Raw genomic sequence first — 25,202 nt, 5'->3', positions numbered from 1 at the left:
AATAAAAAATCCAGTCATTTACAGGCTGTTAAACCCTTGTTAACAGTGTCGTTATTGGACCCGTAGAATCAGCATTCACCAGGAGAGTGTTAGAGATGCAGAACCTCAGGCCTCACCCCAGATCTGCTGCATCAGAATACGTCTTTTCCTAGATCCTGGGTGAGTCCCATTGAGGTAAAAGTCTGCGGTGCACTGGCCTGCACTATATCACCAAACTGCTTTGGTTTATTTTTTACAACTGACCAAGGGTAAATGAAACTGAATAGGGCAGCTAAATCTTACTCTTCCTTATTGTAAGTGCACCAGACCAGTGCCTTTGTCTCATCAACCCACATGTGAAAGAACTCAATTCAAGCCCCAAGAAACCAAAAGTCTTTTTAATGAACATAATTCAAGGAAAAATGATATGATATTCTCAACAGATTCAGAAAAAGCATTTAATAAATTTAATACTCATGATTTCCAAAAATCCCTTAGAAAACTAAAAGGATAGTTTTCTAAATAGGAGAACTTATTTAACTTAAAAAAGTATACTCAGGAAAACTCAACGGCAAACATCTGTCTTAATGGGAAAACCTTGGGAGAATTTTCTAATTAGGAAAACGGTAAGGATGCTCATTATCACACTGCCTCTTCTACACCACACTGGATGAAGAAGACAAATGCATGAAGATGAGAAAAAGAAATTGAGGCACAGGAATGGGAAAGGAATAAAGAAAACTTTCATTTTGCAGGAGAGAAGATTGTTTACATAAAAACACAAAAGAAACTCAGACAAATTATTAGCAATAATAAGAGTTCAGCAAGGTAGCTGAGTACAAGATCAGTATATAAATCAGCTGCATTCCTATATAACCAAAACAGAAAATAAATTAAGAGAAAGACATCATTTACGATGGTAACAAAAATGATAAGGTTCTTAGGAATCGACCAAAAAATCTATTTGCATAAAGTACTAAAGCTTAGATCTAAATGATGGAGAATAGACTATCTTCATGGATAGGAAGACTCAGTACCGTAAAGATGCCAGTTAATCTCAAATTAATCTAATAGATTCAATGCAACACCAATTAAAATTTCATCTAAAGTGTATATGTAAGAACAAGGGCCAAGAATAGTGAAGACCCTTCTGGAAAAAAAAAAAAAGGCAAAAAAAATTGTTTTACCTTATATTAGAGTTACTATACTATGGTATTGCTGTAGGGCTGGGTAAATTGACGAACGGAACAGAAAACAGTCCAGAAACAGACCCATACATAAATGAAACTGACACATGACAGCGGTAGTACTGCCAACTAGGGAGAAGAGAAAGAACTACGGAATAAATGGTATTGGGACAACTGATTAGCCACATAGAAAAAAAAAATCATATCCTTGACTCACATGATACAAAAAAATCAATTTCAAATAAAGTTTTAAACTTATAAATCAATTTTTACATGAAGAAAATATAGGAAAATATTTTTCTAACCTTGGAATAGGGAAGGGCTTCTTTAAACAGACATAAAAAGCGGCAACCTTAGAAGAAAGATAAACTGGACTCTGTTAAAAATTAAGAACTTTTGTTTACCAAAAAATAATATCAAATGATAAGACAAACACCAAACTGAAAGAATATGTATGTAATACACACAATTGATAAAAGTTTAGTATCAAGAACATGTAAGAAACTCCTACAAATCAATCAGAAAAAGAAAAACCACCCAATAAAAAATCAGCAAAAAACATGAACAGGCATTTCACAAACGAGGAAACATAGTGGTCAGTAAACATGAGGAAAGATGTTTAACCTCATGAGTGATCACAGAATGCAAATGAATACCACAATAAGATACAATTATATACCCACTAGATTGGCAGAAATTAATAAATTTGACAATTTCAAGTGTCAGAGATGATGTGGATCAATAAATGTTTATACATCGCTGGTGAAAGCAAACAGCACTTTAGAAAACCATCTGGTATTTTTGCATATTCAACGGCCTAGCAATCCCACCACTACGTGTATACCCTAGGATAGCAGTTCTCAAACTTTTTGGTCTCAGGACTCCTTTATATTCTTAAAAATTACAAAAGACCCTAAAAAGCTTTTTGTTTATGTGGATTTTATCGATCAGTATTTACCACATTAGCAAGTAAAATGGAGACACTTTAAAACACTTAATCATATTTAAAAATATTTTAAAATAACACAAATGCCATATTTTTAATGAGAAATAACTACATTTTCTAAGACAAAAATGTTTAGTGAGAAAAGTGGCACTATGTTATACACTTTTCATATCTCTTCGGTATCTGGCTTAATATAAGCAAACTGGATTCTCATGTTTGCTTCTGCATTCAATCTGTTGTAATATCTACATGTTATCACCAGGATACTCCAGTGTACACTTGTGAGAGAAAGAATTCAAAAGGCAAATGCCTTAGAATTATTATGAAAATAACTTTGACCTTGCTGATCACCTGAAAGAGTCTCAGGGACTCTGAGGTCCGGACGCCACTTGTTGAAAACTGCTGCCCTAGAGAAACTTGTATATGTATGTACACCAGAAGTCACATACAAGGATATTAGAGCAGCATAGCTCATACTAGAGCCCTGGTGGCACAGTGGTTAAGCATTTGGCTACTAACCAAAAAGTCAACAGTTCAAATCTACCAGCTGCTCCTTGGAAACCCTATGGGGCAGTACTACTCTGTCCTATAGGGTTGCTATAAGCCGGAATCAACTCAGTGGCAACATTTTTTTTAATAGTTCATACTAGTCCCAAACTAGAAACAACCCACATGACTATGAACACGAGAACAGATAAATTGTGCAATGAAGTATCATACAGCAGTGAAAATGAAAGAACTACAGCTAGCCACATGCAAAAACATGGACGAACCTTAAGGTTGGATGTTGACGGAAAAGAGCAACTGCCAGATAACAACATGCTGCATCATTTCAATTTTACAAGCTTAAAACCCAAACAATACAAAACAAAAACCTAATCAACATATTACATGAGCATACACATGTATATGACAGAGTGATTTAAAAACAGCAAGGAAATGATAAATATGAACTCAAGATAGAGGTTTCTGTGGGGGAAGCAGGTGTTGATTAATAGTATTCTGCTTGTTTTTGAGCTGGGACATGGATTTGTGGGTATAAAGATATTACATTTATGACAAGTATATATTATCAAATATTCAATACAAATGTAATAAAAAACAAATTAAAATAAAAGGCTTTTTTTTAAGGTCAAAATTTGGGGTATTTACATTTTTAGATAACTGGAAGGTTGAAAATTCCCTTACAAAGCTTGGATAAAAACCAAAACTTAATTGTTTTAGGAGCAAATGAATCAACTAGTTCTACCAAAGAAACAGATGAATAACATTACCTCATGAAAGAGGTCACTCATTGGGTGATTTTAACTTTGCTACTTTTTGTGAAGAAAATAAAAAAACAACTAATATTTATATGCCTCTCATAGTAAAAAGCACATCTATTTTCATTCAGTTCTTACAACCGTAATATAATCAGGGCAAATATTATGATCCCATTGTACAGATGAGGAAATTAAGGTATAAAGACATTGAGTGATCTTCTGCTAGCCACTCAGCTAATGATTTGAACTCAAGGCCTCTGAAACCAAGTCTTATGCACTTTCCACATCAAATATAAAATGGAAACGGAAACAAAAGAATAGCCTGGACTTAAGAGGAGAATTGTGAATTTCTTTCTGGCTTTAAGCACGTAAGAACTATTCTTAAAATTGTATGATTTGTATTTAGTCACATGAAGAAATCTTTTAAGCTCTATCTCCGCAATTAAGTGTGAGCAGATTAAATTCATTTTGCTATATTAATTCAATTGTAATTCAGAGATGGATTAAGTTGTTTTCTCCTCTCCCAATTTCTTCATTTTGGCAATTTTTACAATTCCCCCCCCCCCCCCCCAAAATCCACGAAAAGGAGGAAAACTGGCAAAGATAAGACTCAGATCTATGAGTAACTTTTATTATGTGTTAGCAAGTCTGGTGAAAAGTTTGATGGGAGAGTGAAAACTGAAAAGTAAACATAAGATACTTATTCAATAGCTCTGGTTCCCCCACAGGACAGGTAATTTAAATATGGCTTTACTTTAATAAAGCCCCAAGCCAAAACAGAAAATATACAAGAATGAAATTTCCCAAGTCAAAAGTATTTAGATTCTATTTCCTTTAAAATTGGACCAAAGTGAAAATTCACTGTATCATAAAAAAACCCCAAAATTCCTTCATTAAATCAAAATTATTAAATACTGTTACATAAAAAAAGGTTATCATTTTAAAATGTGTACTGGTCAACGGAATAACAGAAGAAAGTATTCAGATGAAAAATGAGATACAGAATGTGTATTCCATTTCAGCTATAAATCAAAAAAGACATTAAGTTTACTACTGTTTTTTGGCTCAGTAGTAACCGAAAAATTCTTTGAGAATTCAGTGACTTCTTAACAATCAACTAAAAAAAAAAAAAAATTCACTAAAAGTCCTTAGGAACACAACCCGTTTACCTGTAGAGAGTCTGTAAACGCATCATCCTTGTTTTCGATGGGTCTGAACAGTCCCTTTTTCTTCTCCCGGTCCCTTATGTCAGGGCTGGCTGCGCTAATGAGCATCTTCAAGTTAGCTGTGGGTGTCCATGGTTCTACTTGCTGTCGGTCCACGAGCTTAACCGGAGTGATGGGATTTCTTTCTGGAGTGAAGATTTTTTGCTTCGATAAATCAATTGGTTCATTTTTTATTGGAGTCTTCGGAGCCATCCTCGATCGATCAACAAATATATTTTCCTATTTAAAAAAAGAGACCTTTCAGCAAGAACGAGAAAGGACAGGTATTGGCTAAGAGTTCACTTTGTTTCCACCATTATCTAAGTCATGAAAATGCAAACAGGCTCATATGTTCAGGGCTAAAAAGAATTAGGCTAGGACTCATGAAAATTAGAAGAATTCACTGGAATTTAAGAGTGGCTCCAATGAAAGACCGAATATAATCTACTACTCCTTTTGTCCTTTTATTACCTAGTACTGCTGTAACAAAAAATACCTCAAATGGGTGGATTTAAAGGACAGATGATACCTTTTCATAGTTCTCTTGGCCGTGCTGATTCCTTCTGTGGGCCTCTCTGGTGACTGCTGGCAGTCTTTGGCATTCCTTTGCTACATCTGTGGCCCCCTCCCCCATCTGTGTATGTCTCTATATGTCTGTACTCCCCTTTATCAAAGATATTTAGAAGGGATTAGGTTTCGGACCTACCCTATGCTGGTATGGCCTCATTAACATAACAAAAGAAAACAATTTCTAAACAGGGTCATTTACAGGTATAAGAGTTAGGACTTCAACAACTTTTTGAGGGCACAATTCAATCCATAACGGTCTTTGAATATATCTTTCAAGGTAGCTCTGTGAGCCAATGATGAGTGTATATGTCACTGGTAGGTGTTTGTTATACTTGGGGATGATAAGGGCAGATGTGGGTTGAGTCCACATTGCTTCTGTGTGCCGTATTTTTTTAAGAACTATTTATAAGTTTGCACTAACCAGAGAACAACAATTATGCTTTTGTAGTTCAATGCTCACCAGTACTAATACAGCAATTAGTTACAGGACCAGTTAATGGAAGAGCATCCAAGGAAATAATCCCATTTCCAATCAACCTAGGGAGCTGTCTGCTATCTCCAGGGCAGTGTTTCTCAAACTATCCATAACGAAGGACCAGGCGTTTTATTTTCAAATTCCCATATACTAATATGTGGTTCTACTGCATATGACTAGTATGCAGCTCCTGCCACATGCAACTTACCTTTTGAGCCTGACAACTATCAACCTCGTCTACACCCTGTTCAACAAGAGACCATGGATCATAGACTTGAATGCTACAGTGGCAGTAACAAATTGCTATGAAGTTTCTAAGTGTTTAATGCTCCATCCCGATGGCACTGGGTTTTTTTTTTTTTTTTTTTTTCCTGTTCTTAAGTTTTCACAGCCTGATGGTGGTTCATTGTAGTAGAATTCAGTTCCAGTCATCAGGGTCTTATATAATTATGAAAGTAGATGAAGTAAATATCTGTCACTACCTTTCCTGTGCAAACGCTGGTGGCATAGTAGTTAAGTGCTACAGGTGCCAGCCAAGAGGTCGGCAGTTCGAATCTAACAGGTGCTCTGTGGAAACTCTATGGGGCCTATAGGGTCACTATGAGTTGGAATTAACTCAATGTCAACAGGTTTTCAGGTTTACCTTTCCTGTACACATATCACACTACAGCTACTGAACGCTTAGATTTTGGCTGAGCAGCAGTTTATGGTTTTAAACAAGTGCTTTCCAATAAAAGAGCAGGAGAAGAGGTGAACGATCATTTGGGAGAAACCGGAGTTTGTGTTAGGATGCCAACTCTTTATTCCTTAGATTAGCAGAAGCTACCAGTTAGCTATGGCTGAGGTTCTGTCCTAGTATAACAGGGAGTGGGAATGAGGATTTCTCACTCCATAGCAGTAAGCATCCAGCTGAAAGCACTGCATCTGTCTACATCTTTTAACATCTACTAGAGTGCAATTCTGATGAAATCTTCTACAAATGAACTCTCAAGTGAAATTATTAATGAGTGTTTGCTATGTGCCATGCCATTTATACATTACGTGTATTAACTGCTCACCCAACCCTGAGATAGGTACTGTTATTTTTCCATTTTACAGATGAAGAAACTGAGGCACAGAGAAGTTAAATAACTTTCCCAAGGTCAATACAACCTCACTCAGTGTAAGAAGCACTGGTATAAAAGAACTGGCTCAAAAGCAGAAGTTTCTCAAATTCTGCATCCAGAAATGAGCTTGTGCTGGGTGAAAACTGGGAAGCTACCATTATTTTTAGCACAAGGTCCCTAGGAGGCCATGTTGATCTCCATTAGCATCTACGGAAAGGCAGCATGGAGGAGTAGTTATGCATGCAGGCTTGACAGCCAGCTTGTTTGGGTTTCGTACCCATTCTTTATTACCATTCATTCTGGCACTTAGTGCTAATATAATATTAAAAAATATATATATATAGCATACCATATTTCTATTTAACTTCCTGGCTGTGTGTCTTGTGTCATTAGTGGGACTGTGCACTTCTGGAAGTCAAAGAGAGCAAGTTCCACATCTTATTCCTCACAATACTTGGAACATCTTGCTCATTACACGTGCTTGAAGAATACCAAAAAAAAAAAAAACCCAGAACAAAAACAAAAACTGCCATCGAGTCAATTCCAACTCATAGCAACTCTACAGGGTAGAGGAGAACTGCCCCATAGGATTTCTAAGGCTGTACATCTTTATAGAAGCATACTGTCATATTTTTCTTCTGTGGAGTGGCTGGTTGGCAGCCAAGCACTTAACCACAGTGCCACCAGGGTCCCCACCGTGCCTTGATTATTTGGTTATCCCAAAAGGTATCTGCAGGTAGAAAGTGTGGCTCAGGATTGCTAAAGTGGATAGAGATTTACCTTCCTCCATGGTATATGGAAACACTGGTGGCGTAGTAGTTAAGAGCTATGGCTGCTAACCAAAAGGTTAGCAGTTCGAATCCATAAGGTGCTCCTTGGAAACCCTATGGGGCATTTCCACTCTGTCCTACAGGGTTGCTATGAGTTGGAATTGACTTGACAGCAATGGGTTTAGGTTTTTTTTTTTTTATGGTATATGGACTCACAAGGAAGATTGGCTCCTAATTTTTCCCTACCTACGGAGCAATTCAGAACTGATTATTTCCTCCTATACTTTGATAAGGAGCCCTGGTGGTGCAATGGTTAAGAACTGGGTTGCTAAACTGAAAAGTCAGTGGCTGGAACCCACCCAGTGGCTCCACTGGAGAAAAGACCTGGTGATTTGTTCCTGTAAAGATTAGAACCAAGAAAACTCTATGAGGCAGTCCTACTCTATCAAATAGGGTTGCTATAAGTTGAAATCGACTTGATAGCACCCAACAACACTTTGATATGGTATTTTCACTACTGCGTAAGTGATACTTAAAGTAGGAAGGGATTTAGGTAGTGTGGTAGAAGGTAATGATTATATTACACCTCTGCAGTAGCAGCAGAAAAAAAGCCAAGCAAATTACTTTTCTGAGGCCTCTGTTAGGCAAAAAGTCAACTGCAATCTAGTCACACCCTGCTCCACCTGTCTGTTTATCCTGCTATCCTGACACTGTATAGGGCAGTGGAAAGGGAATTTGGAGACTTAGTTGTCTCAGCGCTGTATCTTTCTGATATTTGACAAATTGTTCATTCTGTCTGGGCCTAAGTTTACCGATAAGATTCGGACAAAAATACCTCTTCCCAAGACTTTCTAACAAGGTTGTCCAGTTGTGTAGTGGACACTGTGATGCACCAGACCCCCTTCAGGAACAAATGATTCATTTTCCAACTGCTGGAAGAGTTGCCAACAGTAAGCCCTCAACAGAATTGCTTTGGCTGATGAGGGCTGACTCGCCTAAGGTTACGTCCTCTTCCTGGAAGGCCTGTACCCATTGGCTAGTAGAAGTATCACTGACATGTAAAGGCCTGGCCCACGTGCCTCAACTCAGAACCTCTCTATGGTCATCCTAAAGCTCTCCGTGGGTCAAACGAGACTTCTAGTGAGATTGCATTGTGGCTCCACTCCTCTGTCTAATCCTTCCCTTCCACAGGTGTTGATCCCAAGAGTATTCCATAGTAAACCTCCTACATTCTAAACCCCATCTCAGAGTCTGCTTGCCAGGATATCTAACCAGTAACACCCAAGAAGTCACTTCCTTAATTAGAAAGCCTGGAAAATGTAACCCATGAACCAGATTCTCAGGTTCTCATATGTACCTTGGCTTATCTGCCACAGAGTTGCTGTTAGGATCAAATCAGATAATGAATGTGAAAGCGGTTTGTAATCTGTGAAGGGCTATACAAACGTTCATTACTATTATTACTACTAATACAATTGCTAAAACTATAAATTGGCAGTATGTTGCCAAAGAAAGGGCTTGGTAGTTAAAAGATCTGGGTTTCAGTCCTGTTTCTGTCGCATAAAGCTTTGGTCATGCTATTGCAAATAATGTATGCAGTCTTTAGCCTTAAGACCCCTGACGATATTTTAAGCCAACCTCTTTTCCAGTTTCAACTTATGCTTGGAATATCCCACATTTTGCTCAGATAGTCCACTTGCTTTTCTTCAAACCTGCCCTGCACCTTAGGTTGCTCATACCATCTTTCTCTTTAATACCATTGGCCAAGCTTTGACTATTGAAATCCAATCCTTTCAAAGGCTCATCACGAAAACCACATCTTAGGAAGAGTCTCTTTCTAGCTGTTAACTAAAAGCCCTTTCAGAATATACTTTCTAGAATAAGTAATTTAAACTTAGACCTTCCCCTACCCATCTCTCTGGTTCTGTCGCACTCCTCGCACTGAAGTTACCTCTCAGTTGCCAAATCAATGGCAACTTACTTGGTTGGCCTCACTGCAGCAGTTAAAAGTGCTGACTATTTTTTGCTCTTTAAAGCTCTCAGCCCGTAGCTTCTGAGATACGAGTCTTTCTCTCTTGATTCTCTTCCTACTTCTCTAAATATTCCTTCTCAGTCTCTTTCATTGGTTCTTCTTCCTCCACTCTTACAAACCATAGTAGTCCACACTCAGTCCTCTATTTACTCTCTGTGTAATAGTTCACCCAGTCTCACATACATGGCTTTAAAGTCAACCTGTATCTTGACAATTCCTGAGTTTTTATCTGGCTGGGACCTTTCTTGAATTCCAAAGTCAGGCAACCAGCTACCTCCTGTATACATTTATTTACATATAAATCACACAGATACAAACATATTCCAAACTGGACTCAGGTTCTTTCTCAACCACTCCCAAAAGAGATCAATGACCTTCAAAGAGAACCTATGCCCACTAAGCCTGGGCATTGACCCCAAATAATAACAATAATAAAAAAAAAAACAACAAACCCATTGCCCTTGAGCTGATTTTGACTCATAGCAACCCCAAATACGCTATGCTTATTTCTACTTCTTTACCTGTGCCCTTCCTCTCTACTTGTCCAAGTCTCAGCATTCATTTCTCTAATTGTAGCTTAAGTGTTACCTCCTTCACAAAGCCCTCCCACAAGCTCAATCCTTAGTGTTCATATCTATGTCCCAAACCATCTATCTTCTATTTTTGTCATCCCTAAAGGGACTCCCTGTAAACAACTTAAGAGGAGAGTCTTCTTTAAAACCCCACAACTTGGTACAGTAAGTTTGGGTTGTTAGTTGTAGTCAAGTCAATTCCGACTCATGGCAAGCCCATGTGTGCAGAGTAGAACTGCTCCATAGGGTTTTCAAGGCTGTGATCTCTCAAAAGCAGATCACCAGGCCTCTATTCCAAGCTGTCTCTGGGTAGGTTCGAACTACCAACCTTTTGGCTAGCAGTTGAGCATTTAACCATTTGCCCTGCCCAGGAACTCATATTTTGGGAATGAGGTTAAAAACTCCTTTATATCTTAAAGAAAAGTTTTTCTATGAGTAGTTAAGAAAATCCATGCATAATACAGTATTTATAGATTTTGACCATGTGCAAGATAAATCCTCTAAGCCCCAACTCATCCATTAGAACACCATGGCAGCCATCCCTCAGAGGAATTTTAAGGAATAACTCAGTACTACTAGCTTCTGGCCACTCTGGATTTCTCCAACATTTTTTGAATGTCCATACCTCATGTACTTTCTTCTATCTATAATGTCTATCTCACTCACTCTTGTTTTCTTATAGGTTGAACTTACTTATCCTTTGATGCTTAGCCCAAATGTTATCTCCTCTGTGAAGCTTTCCAACTCTCCTTGGCCTTCCCATGAGCTCATCTCTTCCTCCTGTCCTGCCAGGGCACTTTGTTCCTACTCCTCTTACAGCACTTGCCAAATCACAGTAGAGCTGGTTAATTTTACATCTGGCTTCCCTGAGAGTCTGTCAGGTAAACAAGGGCAGAACCTATACATCATATTCATCTTTGTTGCTGGGTGCTTTACAAAAACTCATTGGGGGAGGTGCTTGTTTATTAGCTTCAATTTATGGAAGAAAAAACCAGGCTTAGAAAGGTTAAGGCAGCTAATTAAACCACTGTTGCCCCAGTGTCTGGCACATAAATATTTGCTGAAAGACTGAATGAACCGACTTGTTTGAGATCACACAGCTACTAAATGGCAGAGAAGGAAATCAAACTCAGATCTGACTCTAAACCCCATGCTCTCACTATTCCTAGAGATCCTCCCTCCTTTACGTCACTGCAATGTGAAGAGACAAAAATCCCTCCTAGTATTTCTGCAGAAGCACTCTGCTGTCATTCCCCGTTTTCTCTTTGAGAGGTGAAATTATCCTTGCTCATTTAAAAAATTTTAACCACTTCTCCCAATATCTTCCAGTATTTTGTGGTTTTTCTTCACTCCTGTGAGAATGTGAAAGTGCAATGGTCAAAGCACTTAGTAATGTGTACAAGGGCCCTTGTTAAAGGTTCATGATAGAAAATCATTCAACTATTCAAAGAGTACACTGTTGGACTCAATCACTTTATCTCCCTCTATGGTAGGCACACGTCATATCTAGGAGCCGATTTATTGATCTGAGGGCATTTTACAGCACTTTAGTAATCCAGCATTTATAGCAACTGGCATCTATCTATCTGAGAACTGAGGTTTAGCATTCCTACAAAACATAAGTTAATTCCATCCTCAAGAATCATATGTATTAAAACTTTTGATTGCAGACTTCAGCATATCTTTAATCCATTATGAGTTGATTCCAACGATACGTCTAACCTGGCCTCTTTTTCCACTGCACATTGACTGAAGAGATATGCAACAATAATGGTTTGGATGCCTCTCTTTTTAAAAAGTATATTTCTATACTGTTTATTAAAATTAATTATGTTATGTTTATAACACAAATGCAAGTGCAAAGTTGGAAAACTTAATTGGATTAGCCATCACCATCCTAAATATGGTAGAGCTTAAGGTATTTATGTGTAGGCACTTACCTTTTGTGCATTTTCCCTATCTTCGACTGCAAAATCTAGTCTGGGCTGCCTGGGGTTTATCAGGTCTTTTAGTGTTAAACAATTTACCTCCATCTACAAAGAACAATTACATTAATTACAATTAGATATTTTCTCCTTCGATAAAAACGTCTATTTACTATCTGCTCATGATCATGAACTTCCCCTCCCTAAATACTTCATGGGAATTTCCAGGAGTGTAGCCACCCCCACCCACCCCTCTCTAAAACACATGCACACACAAACGCATAAAGTGTGCTTACCAATTACTGAAAATCTGGGAAGTAAAAATCATTGACAAAACTAGGAATTCTTTAGGAAAACCAACAGGGCAACATAAAATTACCAATCTGGGGAGGAAGGTGTTAGGTAAATCTGTCGGAAAGTATAGGGTCTCCTAGGTCAGTTAATTTTGGCGCAAAGAACTGAGAGGAATTTGGCTTTGAGGGGGGCTTGAATCAGGAGGGAAGGAAACCTGATCGCGAGACCTAACCCACTCAGCGCTTGGCGCAGTCCCTCCCCAGGCCTTCAAGCGGACCGCAAGGATAAACTCTTCCAATGAAACCCCCAAATCGTGAGGAAGGGTAAGGCCCCTCTGCTGTCCCGCAGAGAGAGAGCTGGAGCCAGGGCAGCCCCCACGAACCAGGTCCAGCGGCAGAATGCCTAGATCGCCGGCCAGCCCGGGGGAGGAAAGGGTGGCAGGCTGGCAGCCGGAACGAGAGAGGACCCCTTTTCCTCCCAATTCCCGCCTCAGCACCAGCGCAGGGACCGCACGCTACTTACTCCCGCTTCGCGAAACAAGCTTCCTCCTCTACAGGGATCTCCACCGCCTCGCACGGGCGAGGAAGGGGGCGCGGCGATTACCAGCCTGGTGGCTGGAGCGGCGACATCGGGCGGGGAAAGCGAAGCTCGCGGACCCCCACCGAGTGCCCTGCGCTGGCGGGGACCCCACGGCGTCTGGGCAGCGCCAGCGCTCCGACCCGCCGAGCGCGACTCCAGCCTGGGATCGCAGTCCCCGCTAAAACACCTCCTCTGGCGCCTTGAGACCGAATTTGAGAATCCACCAATCAACGGCGGCTGGCGGGGCAGCTCGACCAATCGCGCGGCGGCAAGGCCCAGGTTCACCGCCCCTCGGAGTCTTGGCGCTCCCGACCGCGCGTTTCGCCTTCACCCGCCCAATTGTTGCCGCCTCGGCCCCCACCCCCTTCCGGGTACCTGGAAACCTCGCGTCCCGGAGCCAATTCCTGCCGGGGACGCGAGCCCGGGCGCCCGCGGGAAGCCAAGGTGGGGGCAAAGAGGGGCAGCGGGAGGAGGTGGAGGCGGCGGAGGCGGCTCTTTTGTTATGCATAAAAGACCCGCTCACGTCTCCTTGGCTTGCCGCTCCCGGAGACCGCGGGCGCAGCTAGGGGAGGGGAAAGCAGATGGAGTTTGGAAAAACGATATAGACCCTCTGGATGCTGCTGCCGCCCATTTCCACCCCCCCCCCCGCAAACGCCCGCAGCAACCTGGCGCGGAAGCGAAGTTGTTCGAACTTGTTGGGGCAAACTTCCTAACACTCGGACGCCGGTGTGAGAAGTGAGCCATGGTTACCATTTTATGCAGCGAGCATATGGCCACGCCAGTTAGCCCAGGAGGGTGGACTGGAAGCAGAACCAGCCTTTTATTTTTTGCAAGCCCAGAAATGTTTCAGGGTGTTGTTCCCTTTTCAGAATATCTCTAGTAATTAGAGGAAAATATGCCTTATTAATAGTTCTTTACTAATATGGTCCAGCATTCAGGTAAACAGTCGAGAAAATTTCCTCAACATGAGTGATTTGTATTAAATGTTTCACTTCCTTTAACTTTAGCTTCTTATTTAAAATGTGGATGTTGGTACAGACTGCCTTGTTTTTTTTTTTTTTTTTAATAGATTTTATTGTTTAGAACAGTTTTAGATTTAGAGAAAATTTGCGAAGGTACAGTTTCCGCACAGCCCAGATCCAGTTTCCCTTATTAGCATCTCACATTAGTATAAGTACATTTATTACAATTGATGGAACAATATTGATATTAACTAAAGACCATACTTTTATTCAGATTTCCTTAATTTTTAGCCAATGTACAGTTTCTGTTCCAGGATACCACGTTATATTTAGTTTTCATATCTCCTTAGGCTCTTCTTGGTCGTGAGAATTCCTCAGACTTTTCTTGTTTTTGATGATTTTGGCAGTTTTTAAGAGTATTGGTCAGGTATTTTGTAGGATGCCCCTTTACTAAGAATTGAGTCAGCCTTTAAAGCAAATCTACAAAACTTGCCTACCAACCACATACTTCACAGCAGGGATATCATTCTCTGCACACATGGGGTTACCAGGTGTGGAATAGTCAGCGATTAGCAACAACAACAACAGTGCTTACTGTACCAAGTGCTCTGCTCTCTATCTCACGGCCCCCCCCCCAAATGTGTATGTACTACAAGGAGCCTTGGTGGTGCAATGGTTAAATGGGTGGGTGATTTGGACACCAGGGACTACTGGGAGGGAGAAAAGACCTGGTGATCTGCTGTGGTACAGGTTACAGCCTAGAAAACCCTGTGGGGCGCTTCTGCTCTGTCATATAGGGTTGCTGTAAGTTGGAGTCCATGGCACACAACTTATACACTGCCAGTGGAATTAAGAGTGCTCAGTCAAGTCCTTCGCTTTGTACTTTATTTGGATTGCTAGTAAATATAGCCTAAAAATCTCTGCTAGGTCATACATTAAAAAGATGAAAAAGCATGCAAAACATTAAAGAAAAATAACAGTAATTTTAAAAGTGGATATTTTAATAATAGAAATAACATCTTTTGATAGTTAATATTTTTCTAATGTTTATCATGTGGCAGGTTCTGTGCTAAGCATGCTACAGACGGTATCTCAACTACCTACACCTATGAGGTATTTACCATTACTATCTCCATGTTACAGATAAGAAAACTAAGATTTAAAAAAAAAATCAAGTAACTTGCCCCAAGATCACACTGCTGGAAAGTGAAGGTGCCAGGGTTTAAACCCAGGTCACATCACTCAAAGCCACACAAAAACCAAAAAACCAAACCCATTGCCGTAGAGTAGATTCCGACTCACAGCGACCCTATAGGACAGAGTAGAACTACCCCCTGGAGTTTCCAAGGAGCACCTAGTAGATTTAAGCTGCCAACCTTTTGGTTAGCAGCCATAGCACTTAACTACTATGCCACTAGGGTTTTCAAAATGTGACCAACATTTATTGATCTTATGCCATTTAGAAATAACATTTTGAACTGAAAACTATCTTCTAGGTAGACATGTAAGGAGAGGAAGACAACGCATAGAATTGTAATTTATTTTGAGCTTATGTGGAAGCAAAAAATAGAGATGAGGAAATAATTTTTCTAACTGTATTAGTTTCCTGTGCCTGCTACACGAATTACCACAAACTGGGTGGCTTGAAATGACAGACGTTTATTCTCTCACGGTTCTTGAGACTGAAAGTCCAAAATCAGGGTGCCTGGCAGAGCTGCACCCCCCCCCCGCCCCCACCTCGCCGAGGCTCTAGAGATGAGTTTGTTCTTTGCCCAGAAAGCTTTTGGTGACTGTCTCCTTTCTTGGAGTTGTAGCCACATCAGTTCGATCTCTGCCTCTGTGGTAACATTGCCTTCTGTTCTGCCTGTCAAATCTCCCTTGTGTATCTCTTATAAGGATATTTGTCATTAGATTTAGGTCCAACTGGGATGATCCAGGATGAACTCATCTCAAGATCCTAATTACATCTGCTAAGACTGCTTTTCCAAATAAGGTAACATTCACAAGTTCTGGGTATTAATACGTGGATGTATTTTTTGGGGGGCATCCATTCAGCCCTCTAGATCAATATTCAAAGTATTGAAGTGTATTCATTTCTCTGATATTTCAAACTAATAGTGGTTGTTTCTTTGAGGTTAGGCAGTTTTGTTACATACTTTTTCCTGGCATTTTCATAGTAAAATCATTTGTTTTTCTATTTTAATTTGAATGTAACCTCTATCCATTCAAATTAAAGAAAACTCAGTTAATATGTAGCCTCAGAAACTTGTAATTTTATCGATTGTTCAAAGTAATGGTAATCTTAGATTTTGGGGGAAAACTGAAAAATGAGTGCTTAATGGACAAATTCAGAGGCACTACTCCAACATGGAAACACTGGCGGCATAGTGGTTAAGAGCTACGCTGCTAACCAAAAGGTTGGTAGTTCGAATCCACCAGGAACTCCTTGGAAGCTCTGTGGTGCAGTTCTACTCAGACCTGTACGGTTGCTGTGATTTGGAATCGACTTGACAGCAGTGGGTTTTTTTTTTGTTTTTGTTTGTTTGTTTACCCCAACATACTTACTTATACTTTAAAGTCCCAGAATTATAAAATAATCTGTCAATCTCTCAGTTATTCACTTGATGATACTATTGGCTGGGAACTCAGCGGGAGCATCTAAAGAGTCCCTACTTGGTTTCACATCCTGGCATTTCTCTCCACGTAGTCTGTTCTTCCTTACAGCATGGTGGCTGTTGATAGTTGGACTTCTTATATGATGACTCAGGGCTCCAAAATAAGTGATCCAGCAGCAAAGTAGAAACTGCATTGCCTTTTATGACCTAGTCTTAGAAGTAACATAGTATTGCCTCCATAGTTTGTTGGATGAACAGTCAAAAAAGCCCACCCATAATCAAGAGAAGGGGTGGGAAGGCGTATATTCCACCTCTCAATGGGAGTGGTTTCAAAGAATTTGAGACCATATTTTAAAACTGCCACAAAAGGTTTCATGTTAACTGAAGTGTTTTATAGTTCTAACTCAATAATCTCTGCCGAGAAGATCATTGACTTTGGAACAGTATAGTATAACCTAATGTCAGTAGTCCCCAGTGTGCTGTGGTGTGCTTGATCTATGGTTCTCAACTCAGCATTAGAATCACATGGGAAGATTTTTCAGAATCCCAGCACCTGAGGCCCATGCCCAGAGATTTCTGACTTACTTAATGTGGAATTGAACTTGGGTTTCAAGTATTTTTTAAATGCGTAGTGTCTTGTCCCTTAGCATCACGCTAGTTGTGCACTTGTTCAGGGACATCTTTGAAGCTTCTGACTCAGTGGTTTCAGATCCTATCCTGCTCAGATCCTATCAGTGAGGACAGGCAGAGTTCAGCAGGTATCCCTCTGGAGTAGGGGCAGAGGCATTAAGGGGCTGGGTTTTGATGGTTCGTGGCCATGTCACTGGTATTTGGAAGGAGCTGAGGTTGTAAATGAGAAATCTGAGTGGCAGTGTGGAGGTATAACAAAAGAGTGAGTTAGCAAAGGCTGTGATCAAGAGAATATACACAGATGATGTTGGACATTCTTCTTTGCAGAAGACTTACTCTTTCCCTTCTCAAATCTGGGAATTGTCTTTTACCATTTGTGGGTTTCAAATCCCAAGACTTATCACACTTCACAGAAACAAGAGATGTATCACACTTCACGGAAAAAAACTACACTGGTGAAATACAATTCATGTCAGTCAGCTCTAAAGCAAGACAGTCTGAGGTGTCCGGTGACTGGATCAACTTCCTCAAATATTTTTCTTTCCTTCCACTGCTGCAAGCACAGTCCTCTTGGTGAGGCATCTGTTCTCAAAAGTGCAGTCAGAGAAGGGAATTGGAAACTGATTTTTCACCACCCAGGTACCAGAGAAATTGTGGCCTCACATCCTGGCAATTCTCAGTCTCTGAGTCATTTTATCTATTCTGCTTAAATTGAGGGCTGCCGTTTAAAATGACCTTTGTCTTCAGCCATTCATGGGTCTGGGAATGTGATGCATTTGCTGCTTTGACTGCTGTCAAGTTCAGAGAGGGCAGAAAATTTATTCTTGGCTGACCAAAAGCAGGATCCAAAAGAGCCTATGATTGGTTCTTGTTCTTGATTTTAGCAGTATGTAATATAAACCCAGAAAAACCCAGTGCTGACGAGTCGATTCCGACTCATAGCGACCCCATAGGACAAAGTAGAACTGCCCCATAGAGTTTCCAAGGAGCGCCTGACGGATTCGAACTGCCGACCCTCTGGTTAGCAGGCGTAGCACTTAACCACTATGCCACCAGGGGTTCCATATGTAATATATATTATGTATATATAATAATAATAAAAATACCGATACCAAAGGGCAGTATAGCTGCCATCTCAGATGACATCCAGATGTCCAGCTGTTCAAAAGGAGGTGCCTAATCTGTGCTTACATGTCCCATGGGAAACAGGGCATTCATTCTTTATGTTACAGAGTCCTTGTAATCCTTAGCACTGTGGAGTAAGGTCAGTTTCCTTAATATTGTGTCTTATATGGAGGGTCAGGGAAGAAGAGGAAGACCATCAACGAGATGGATTGACACAGTGGCTACAACAGTGGCCTCAAGCATAACAACTATCGTGAGGATGGTACACGACCAGGCAGTGTTTCATTCTGTTGTACGTAGGAGGTATAAATTGGAACCAACTCGATGGCACCTAACGACAGCAGTGAAGAAATAGTATATTTATGTGTGCGTATATGCTGAGGGCAGGAATGGATGGGAAGGGCGTGGTGCTGAAACAAGACGTTCTTGACCGTAACAGACCAGATACACTTTGAGCTGCGCTGGGTGGTTCTGGGAATAGTCTGAGCATGTAGAATGTATAATGGGGCATAACCCTTTCATGTGGTGCCGTACTTATGCTGCATGGTTTGGGCATGGTTGCTGGAGGGACCACATTGGGCAGGACAGTAAAAACAGAAACTGACCACTGCCCTGGAACTGAGGTTCTAGAGGAAATAGGGGATACAGACTGCCCCTTAATCTCCAGAGCCTTACCCAGGAGGTAAGAAATTCACTTTGAGCGGTAGAGATGTTGCCAGGAACTCCGAGTTCTGGTCAGCGCAACTCCCACCAGGCCCCAAAAGACAGAGACTGAGTTGGGGAAAACAAAAGTCAACTTTATTGGTTCCCAAGAAGACGGATGGGACTGTGTGCCACCCAAGACTGCCTTGCAGGCAGCTTGTTGAGGCTGGCGTGTATAGGCGGGATTAGTTTCAGAATACAAAATGGCGCCTGCACAGGCGTGGAGCATTTTAGAATGAGTAAGCATTTTCTAAGGCCAGGGTTCGATTCCGCTTGCGGAAGGAACTGAGTCATTTTTGTTCAGTAGTATGTCAGGTCTCCACCCAGGGGTGGGGAATTTAGGATGCATGAAGCAGTTAATGAGCTAAAGGTCATCTGGAATGCCTGGATGGAGGACAGGACCTGTTTCAGCTGATTCTGGCTAGCCGGTGGCAGTTTCTTTTTAAGGAGGTTCTTCCGAGGAGGAAAAGAAAGCAAGCTAGGAAATGGGCTGTGTAAGGGGCTGTCTTGAGGCTAAAAAAATGGCTCTATGGCTCTAGGCCTGTCTTAGAGAGACATAGGCTGTAGACCAACTTTGGCCATAAACTTGCTGGGTGACACGGAACAAAAAGTATTGCCTATCTGAAAGCCCTCGTGGCTCAGTGGTTAAGTGCTGAGGCTACTAACCAAAAGGTTGGCAGTTTGAATCCACCAACCTCTCCTTGGTAACCCTATGGGGCAATTCTGTTCTGCTCTATAGGGTTGCTATGAGTTGGAATTGACTCCGCGGCAATAGTGTTTTTTTTTGGAGATACATTAGCCCAGGCTTTCTCTAAACAATGAGGAGGTAATGTTACTGTCCAAAGGTTAAGGTATTGTCTGCAAGAAGTCCTTGTTAAAATGCAGACTGTTCCTAAGAAAGAGTAGTTATTTAACCAACATCACCCATGTAACACATTAAGGCATCTGTCCTCAGATCATACCTGGGGGTGAAAATGGGGTTAAACTTAAACTGCAAAAACGGTGTTTCTCTGTTATACCTTATGTAAAATACTGGATACGCGTGGAGTTAAATTCTGCCTGTCCTTTTGACTCGAGGATTTTTTCCTGTTGTTAACATTCAGTTTTACTGAATTTCTTATTGTTTAATTATGTTTCCCCTGTGACTACTTATATAATTTTTCAAACTTGCTGAAATTTGCTCTTGAAATTTGTTTTTCCGTTCTATTGATTTCTTTACTTCTCGGTGGTTATTAAATGTTTTATTGATGTTTGCAATTATAATGACATAATGCTAGAGCATACAGCATGGTAATTTGTTTTTGTTGTTTTTCCAGACCATCTGTACTCTTGTGATTTTTCTTAATAATGAAAAAATTTAAAAAGTTTCCACTTTACTCAATATCAGCATAAACCAAAGTGGTTAGATGAAGAACAATACTGTTATGAAAAAGATTTGCATTTTCTCGATGGTATTTAAAAAATATTTAATGACTTTATTGAGATATAATTCATATACCATACAACGCATCCACTTAAAGTGTGAAATTCAGTGGCTTTTAGTATATTCACAGAGTTGTGCAACCATCACCACGATCAATTTTAGAAACTTTTTATCACATTACAAACTTACCTGAGGCATAGCCGAGACTATGTTATAAACAGTAGAAAGCAGATGATTTTGCCAATGGAGGATATCCAGTGTTGTAACTATAGAGCTCAAATGAAAAAGTAAAAGCAAGAGATGAATTAAAATTTGCATAATAGGGAGAAAATAATTCTCACCATTATCTAATGATTCTGTTGTTAATTATGCAATTAGACAGCAAGAGACTACACCACTGTCTTAGGCTGGGTTCTCTAGAGAAGCAAAACCAGTAAGGCGTATATAATATGTGCGTGTGTGTGTGTATATATATGGAGAGAGAGAGAGAGAGAGGTAGATTTATATCAAGGAAATGACTCATGCAGTTTTTAGAGGTTGTTACGTCCCAAGTCCATGGGGGCAGGAAAGAGGCTTCTGCTGATTCATGTAGCTGCAGGGGCTGGCGAACCCAAGATCAGCAGGCTGGAGAATAGGGCTGTTGCAGGCTGTGAAGATTAACAAATCTCAGGATTGTCAGGCGAGACCACAGGTAAGCTGCTAGCTCAAGTCCCAAGAACTGGAGTCAGATGAACAGGAGCCAACTGCAGGATCTAGAACAAACAAAAGCCCCTGCAAGGAGAGCAGGAAGTACTAGGCGGCAGAGGGCAGAGAGATGAAGGCTGAGGGGCAGTGAGCTACTACAGGCCCCACCCTCGCCGGCACCACTCAGCAAATCCCATCATGGGGGTGATCACTTATGAAATCTCAACAGGGAAGTGGTCACAACATTATATGACTGCCAAAACACTGAGAATCATGGCCCAGCCAAGTTGACACAGGCTTAACCATCACAACCACGGTACGGTCTGTAAGGATAACGAGAGACACACTTCACTGAATTTCAGGACTACGAAAAGGGCATCTCAGTAGCTTCCCTATTTAAAGTGCTAGCCGATCTTTTATTTTTTGAAAAACTACAGTGGGCTGTTTGAAAGAAGCCAGAGTAATCTTGTTTCTCAGGCCAATGACACTCAAATGGCTGATATTAAAAATGGCACTGAAGATGAATATTAATAGCATTAAATCTCAATGAAAAATGTATTGAGATAGGTAACTCAGAAAGCATTCATCAGACCTTTGGCTGGTTTTATTTACTTTTTACACATTAATTACTAATACTTGAAATGACAGTCTCACCACCTTCGCTTCTAAGGAGTATTCTGGCTGCACTTCTTCCAAGACAGATTTGCTCATTTTTCTGGCAGTCCATGGTATATTCAGTATTCTTCACCAACATCATAATTCAAAGGAGTCAATTCTTTGGTCTTATTCATTGTTTAGCTTTCCCATGCATATGAGGTAATTGAAAATACCATGGCCTGAATCAGGTGCACCTTAGTCTTCAAGGTGACATGCTTGCTTTTTAATACTTTAAAGGCGTTTTTTTGCAGCAGATTTGCCCAGTGCAATAGTCCTTTAATTTCTTGACTGCTGCCTCTATAGGCGTTAATTGTGGATCCAAGTAAAATGAAATACTTGACAACTTCGTTCTTTTCTTTATTACCATGATGTTCCTTGACAACTTCATTCTTTTCTCCATTTACCATGATGTGGCCCAGTCATGAGAATTTTTGTTTTCTTTATATTTTCTTTATGTTGAGGTATAATCCATACTAAAGGCTGTAGTCTTTGATATTTGTCAGTAAATGCTTCAAGTCCTCTTCACTTTCAGCAAGCTAGGCAGCATTATCTGGATATAGTAGGTTGTTGATGATTCTTCCTCCAGTCCTCATGCTGCATTCTTCATGTAGTCCAGCTTTTCCAATTATTTGCTCAGCATACAGATGGAATAGGCATGGTGAAAGGATACAACCCTTATGCACATCTTTCCTGACTTTAAACCACACAGTATCCCCTTGTTCTGTTTGAACAACTGCCTCCTGGTCTATGTACAGATTCCTCATGAGCACAGTTAATGGAGCTCCTATTCTTCCCAATGCTATCCACAATTCATTATGATCCACACAGTCAAATGCTTGTTTCATTAACACAGGGAAACATTTTTCCGGCATTCCCTGCTTTTAGCCAAGATCCATCAGACTAATGATGTCAGTTGTTATACATCCTTTGCTAAATCCAGCTTGACTTTCTGGCAATTCCCTGTTGATGTACTGCTGCAACCATTTTTGAGTTACCTTCAGTAAAATTTTGCTTGTGTGTGATAATAATAATATTGTTTGATAATTTCTGCATTCTGTTGGATCACTTTTCTTTGCAATGGGCTTCAAGGTATCAGCATCTGTAACAAATAGACCTCAAAATTTGAGAAGCTTAATAGAAAATAGTTTTTTTTTTCTCTCTCATGTAACAATACGATGTGGGCATCCCTGGTTCACAGGTGGCTTTCTTCCATATGAAGATGCACGAACTCATCTCTTTTCATTTTAGGGGTCTACCATATTCCAGAGCTATGCCGTCCTGTATGGACCACATGTTGCTATTGAGCACTTGAAATGCAGCTAGTCTGAATTGGGAACGAGAGAGATACAGTGGAGAAGACATAACAGAGTCGCAAAAACTTTAGCTTAGAGGTAAGATAAAGCATTTCTGCCAGAGTTAATACCTGATGGCAATGTCAGCTTACATCACAGATTTTAAACTGGTTTTCCCTAAGCTGAGTTTTGCCACAGTGGTATTTTGTTTGGTTTACATAGAGTTAAAAGTTATTTTTGAAAATTTGTGTTCTTTTTCTAGTTATTTTTTGTTAGTTGCTAACTTTAAAAAACCTAGATATTTTACATAAAAGTCAAGATTTCATTTTTTTTTCTTTTACTGGTTTGTAAGTTATAACCTAACAACAGTGTTTATCATTTATATTGTATTATATTGGCATAGCTGTAATAATAATTATGATAATGATAATATTTGGGTTAAAAAGAAGACAAGCTAATTCTGGACAATAACCCATGTAAGCTGGGAGGGAGGATATAAACTTAAGTTCTAAAGTCCTCATATTGTTTGGAAGGGGGTTCAGATATTAACATTAGACTTTGAGAAGTTATTACATATACAAGTCATCATTCAGTGCTTAGTCTGGACCTCCTTACATCACAGTGGCTGGGTTATGAGAGGGAGAAAGTGGAAGCTGTCAGTCTTCTTAAGGGCTGGGCCTGGAGCTAACCCAGCATCACTTCTGCCACATTCTGTTGGTCAAAGCAAGTCACAGGACCAGCTTGGATTCAAGAAGATGAGATTCTCCTGATGGGAGGAGCCACAAAGAATTTTGGCCATCTTCAGTGCACCACACATACGTTTCTGTGTTTTGGAAATCGCCTGTCAACAATCTAAAGAAGTATGTGGCCAGTGTTTTTGGTATGTTTTTAACTTATGGTAATAGCTTGGTAGATCTTTTCATCCAACTTTTGCTTGCTCACTCCAGCTTATTCCCTAGGCTCTAAAAAAACAGGGTGTTTAATAAGCCATGCCCCTCTGCTTACCTTCTGCTCTTCAAAATCCCTCTCATCTCACAATGCCCATCTCAACTGCCACTTTCTCCATGGAACCTGTATGACATTTTTCTTTTCCATCTGCCATACCCACACCCCCTGATGGCAACACATTGGCTCCTTGCAGCTCTCACAGCATTCAGCTTGTCATTCTGTCTTGTGTTTTGTTTAGTTCTGAGAAGAACCTTGGCCTTATCCATGAAACTTACTCCTTGTACCTACCTTGTGTTTCCTAGGGAAGTGTTCTTTTCAGATGTGTCCTGTTTAGGTATCTTACTTTCGTAAAAGAATGTCAGCTCTCTGCATTTTGACTAACGAATAAAATGTATGAAATTGAATGTGGTAGAATAGTTAGTACTCCAAGTTCTTGTCAGAAGTTATAACCTCGAAGTCTGTGCTGCCCAGTGCCTATCAAAAGCTCAATTGTGAAAACTATGTATGGAGAATTGCCTGAAGGATATGCAATCCCTCCATTCTCTAGACACGTTCAGTTTTGTTGCTGGATTAATCCAAACGGAGAGGGAGCTGCAGCTTGAAATACTTTTGTTTTAGCTCCCCAGAGAATTGCTTTTACAAAATTGCCCTCAGTGTTATGCCATTGGCTTTCATTTTGATGGACATTATGAAAAAAAAAAGCTGTTCAACTTTTTGCTAATAAATTAGAAAATCTAGATGAGATGAATGATTTTCTAAAAAAAAGATATAAATTATCAAAATTCACTCTAGCAGAGTTAGGAAAGCCTGAACGGACCAATACAATGGAGGGAATTAAAAAAGGTTTCCAAAGATTTATTCTCTTCTACTGTGTTTATTAGGAAACCCTGGTGGTGTAGTGGCTAAGTGCTATGGCTGCTAACCAAAGGGTCAGCAGCTCAGATCCACCAGGCGCTCCTTGGAAACTCTATGGGGCAGCTCTACCCTGTCCTATAGGGTCGCTGTGAGTTGGAATTGACTTGATGGCAGTGTTTTTTTTTACTGTGTTTATTTGTCTAGCAGTTCTTGTGTCTTTCCCTATATCTTTCTCTCTCTTTTTTCCTATATTATTAGCACCATTGTTTCCTTTGGAGGGGGGTTCCATACCCCAGTTAGATGATTCTATGATAGTGGAAAATTACAGTACCCTGGTCCCTAGCCATAGGAGTAAACCCACAATGTAGGCTCATAATAGGCTATTTCCCTGTCTCTACTGATTGATC

The 25,202-nt window shown here is 40.3% G+C and overlaps 1 protein-coding gene and 1 long non-coding RNA gene across 4 annotated transcripts in view; one reads left to right on the top strand and one right to left on the bottom strand.

The window, feature by feature from the left end:
- E2F7 (E2F transcription factor 7) overlaps nt 1-13,099 on the bottom strand; it is a 43,081-nt gene extending 29,982 nt beyond the window's left edge. The window contains exons 1-3 of the mRNA XM_064283789.1: nt 12,846-13,099; nt 12,045-12,137; nt 4,544-4,819 (exon numbers count right to left, since the gene is read on the bottom strand). Of these exons, the coding sequence (XP_064139859.1) occupies nt 4,544-4,819; nt 12,045-12,137 (369 nt within the window). The 5' untranslated portion in view covers nt 12,846-13,099. The remainder of the gene's footprint in view (nt 1-4,543; nt 4,820-12,044; nt 12,138-12,845) is intronic.
- A 152-nt stretch (nt 13,100-13,251) lies between these two features.
- LOC135231185 (uncharacterized) overlaps nt 13,252-25,202 on the top strand; it is a 68,970-nt gene continuing 57,019 nt past the window's right edge. The window contains exons 1-4 of one of the 3 annotated variants that reach the window (XR_010321796.1): nt 13,252-13,346; nt 15,776-15,857; nt 22,949-23,091; nt 23,717-23,872. This is a non-coding gene — a long non-coding RNA (uncharacterized LOC135231185). Of the gene's footprint in view, nt 13,347-15,775; nt 15,858-16,252; nt 21,051-22,948; nt 23,092-23,614; nt 23,873-25,202 lie in introns of those variants that run through there. The other 2 variants (XR_010321794.1, XR_010321795.1) reach the window with 2 other exon arrangements.

This window comes from Loxodonta africana, chromosome 4 (genome assembly GCF_030014295.1).
Source record: "Loxodonta africana isolate mLoxAfr1 chromosome 4, mLoxAfr1.hap2, whole genome shotgun sequence".
Taxonomy (NCBI): Eukaryota; Metazoa; Chordata; class Mammalia; order Proboscidea; family Elephantidae; genus Loxodonta; species Loxodonta africana.
Note: the sequence above shows the minus strand (reverse complement) of the source record. Positions and strands in the feature narration are given on the sequence as shown.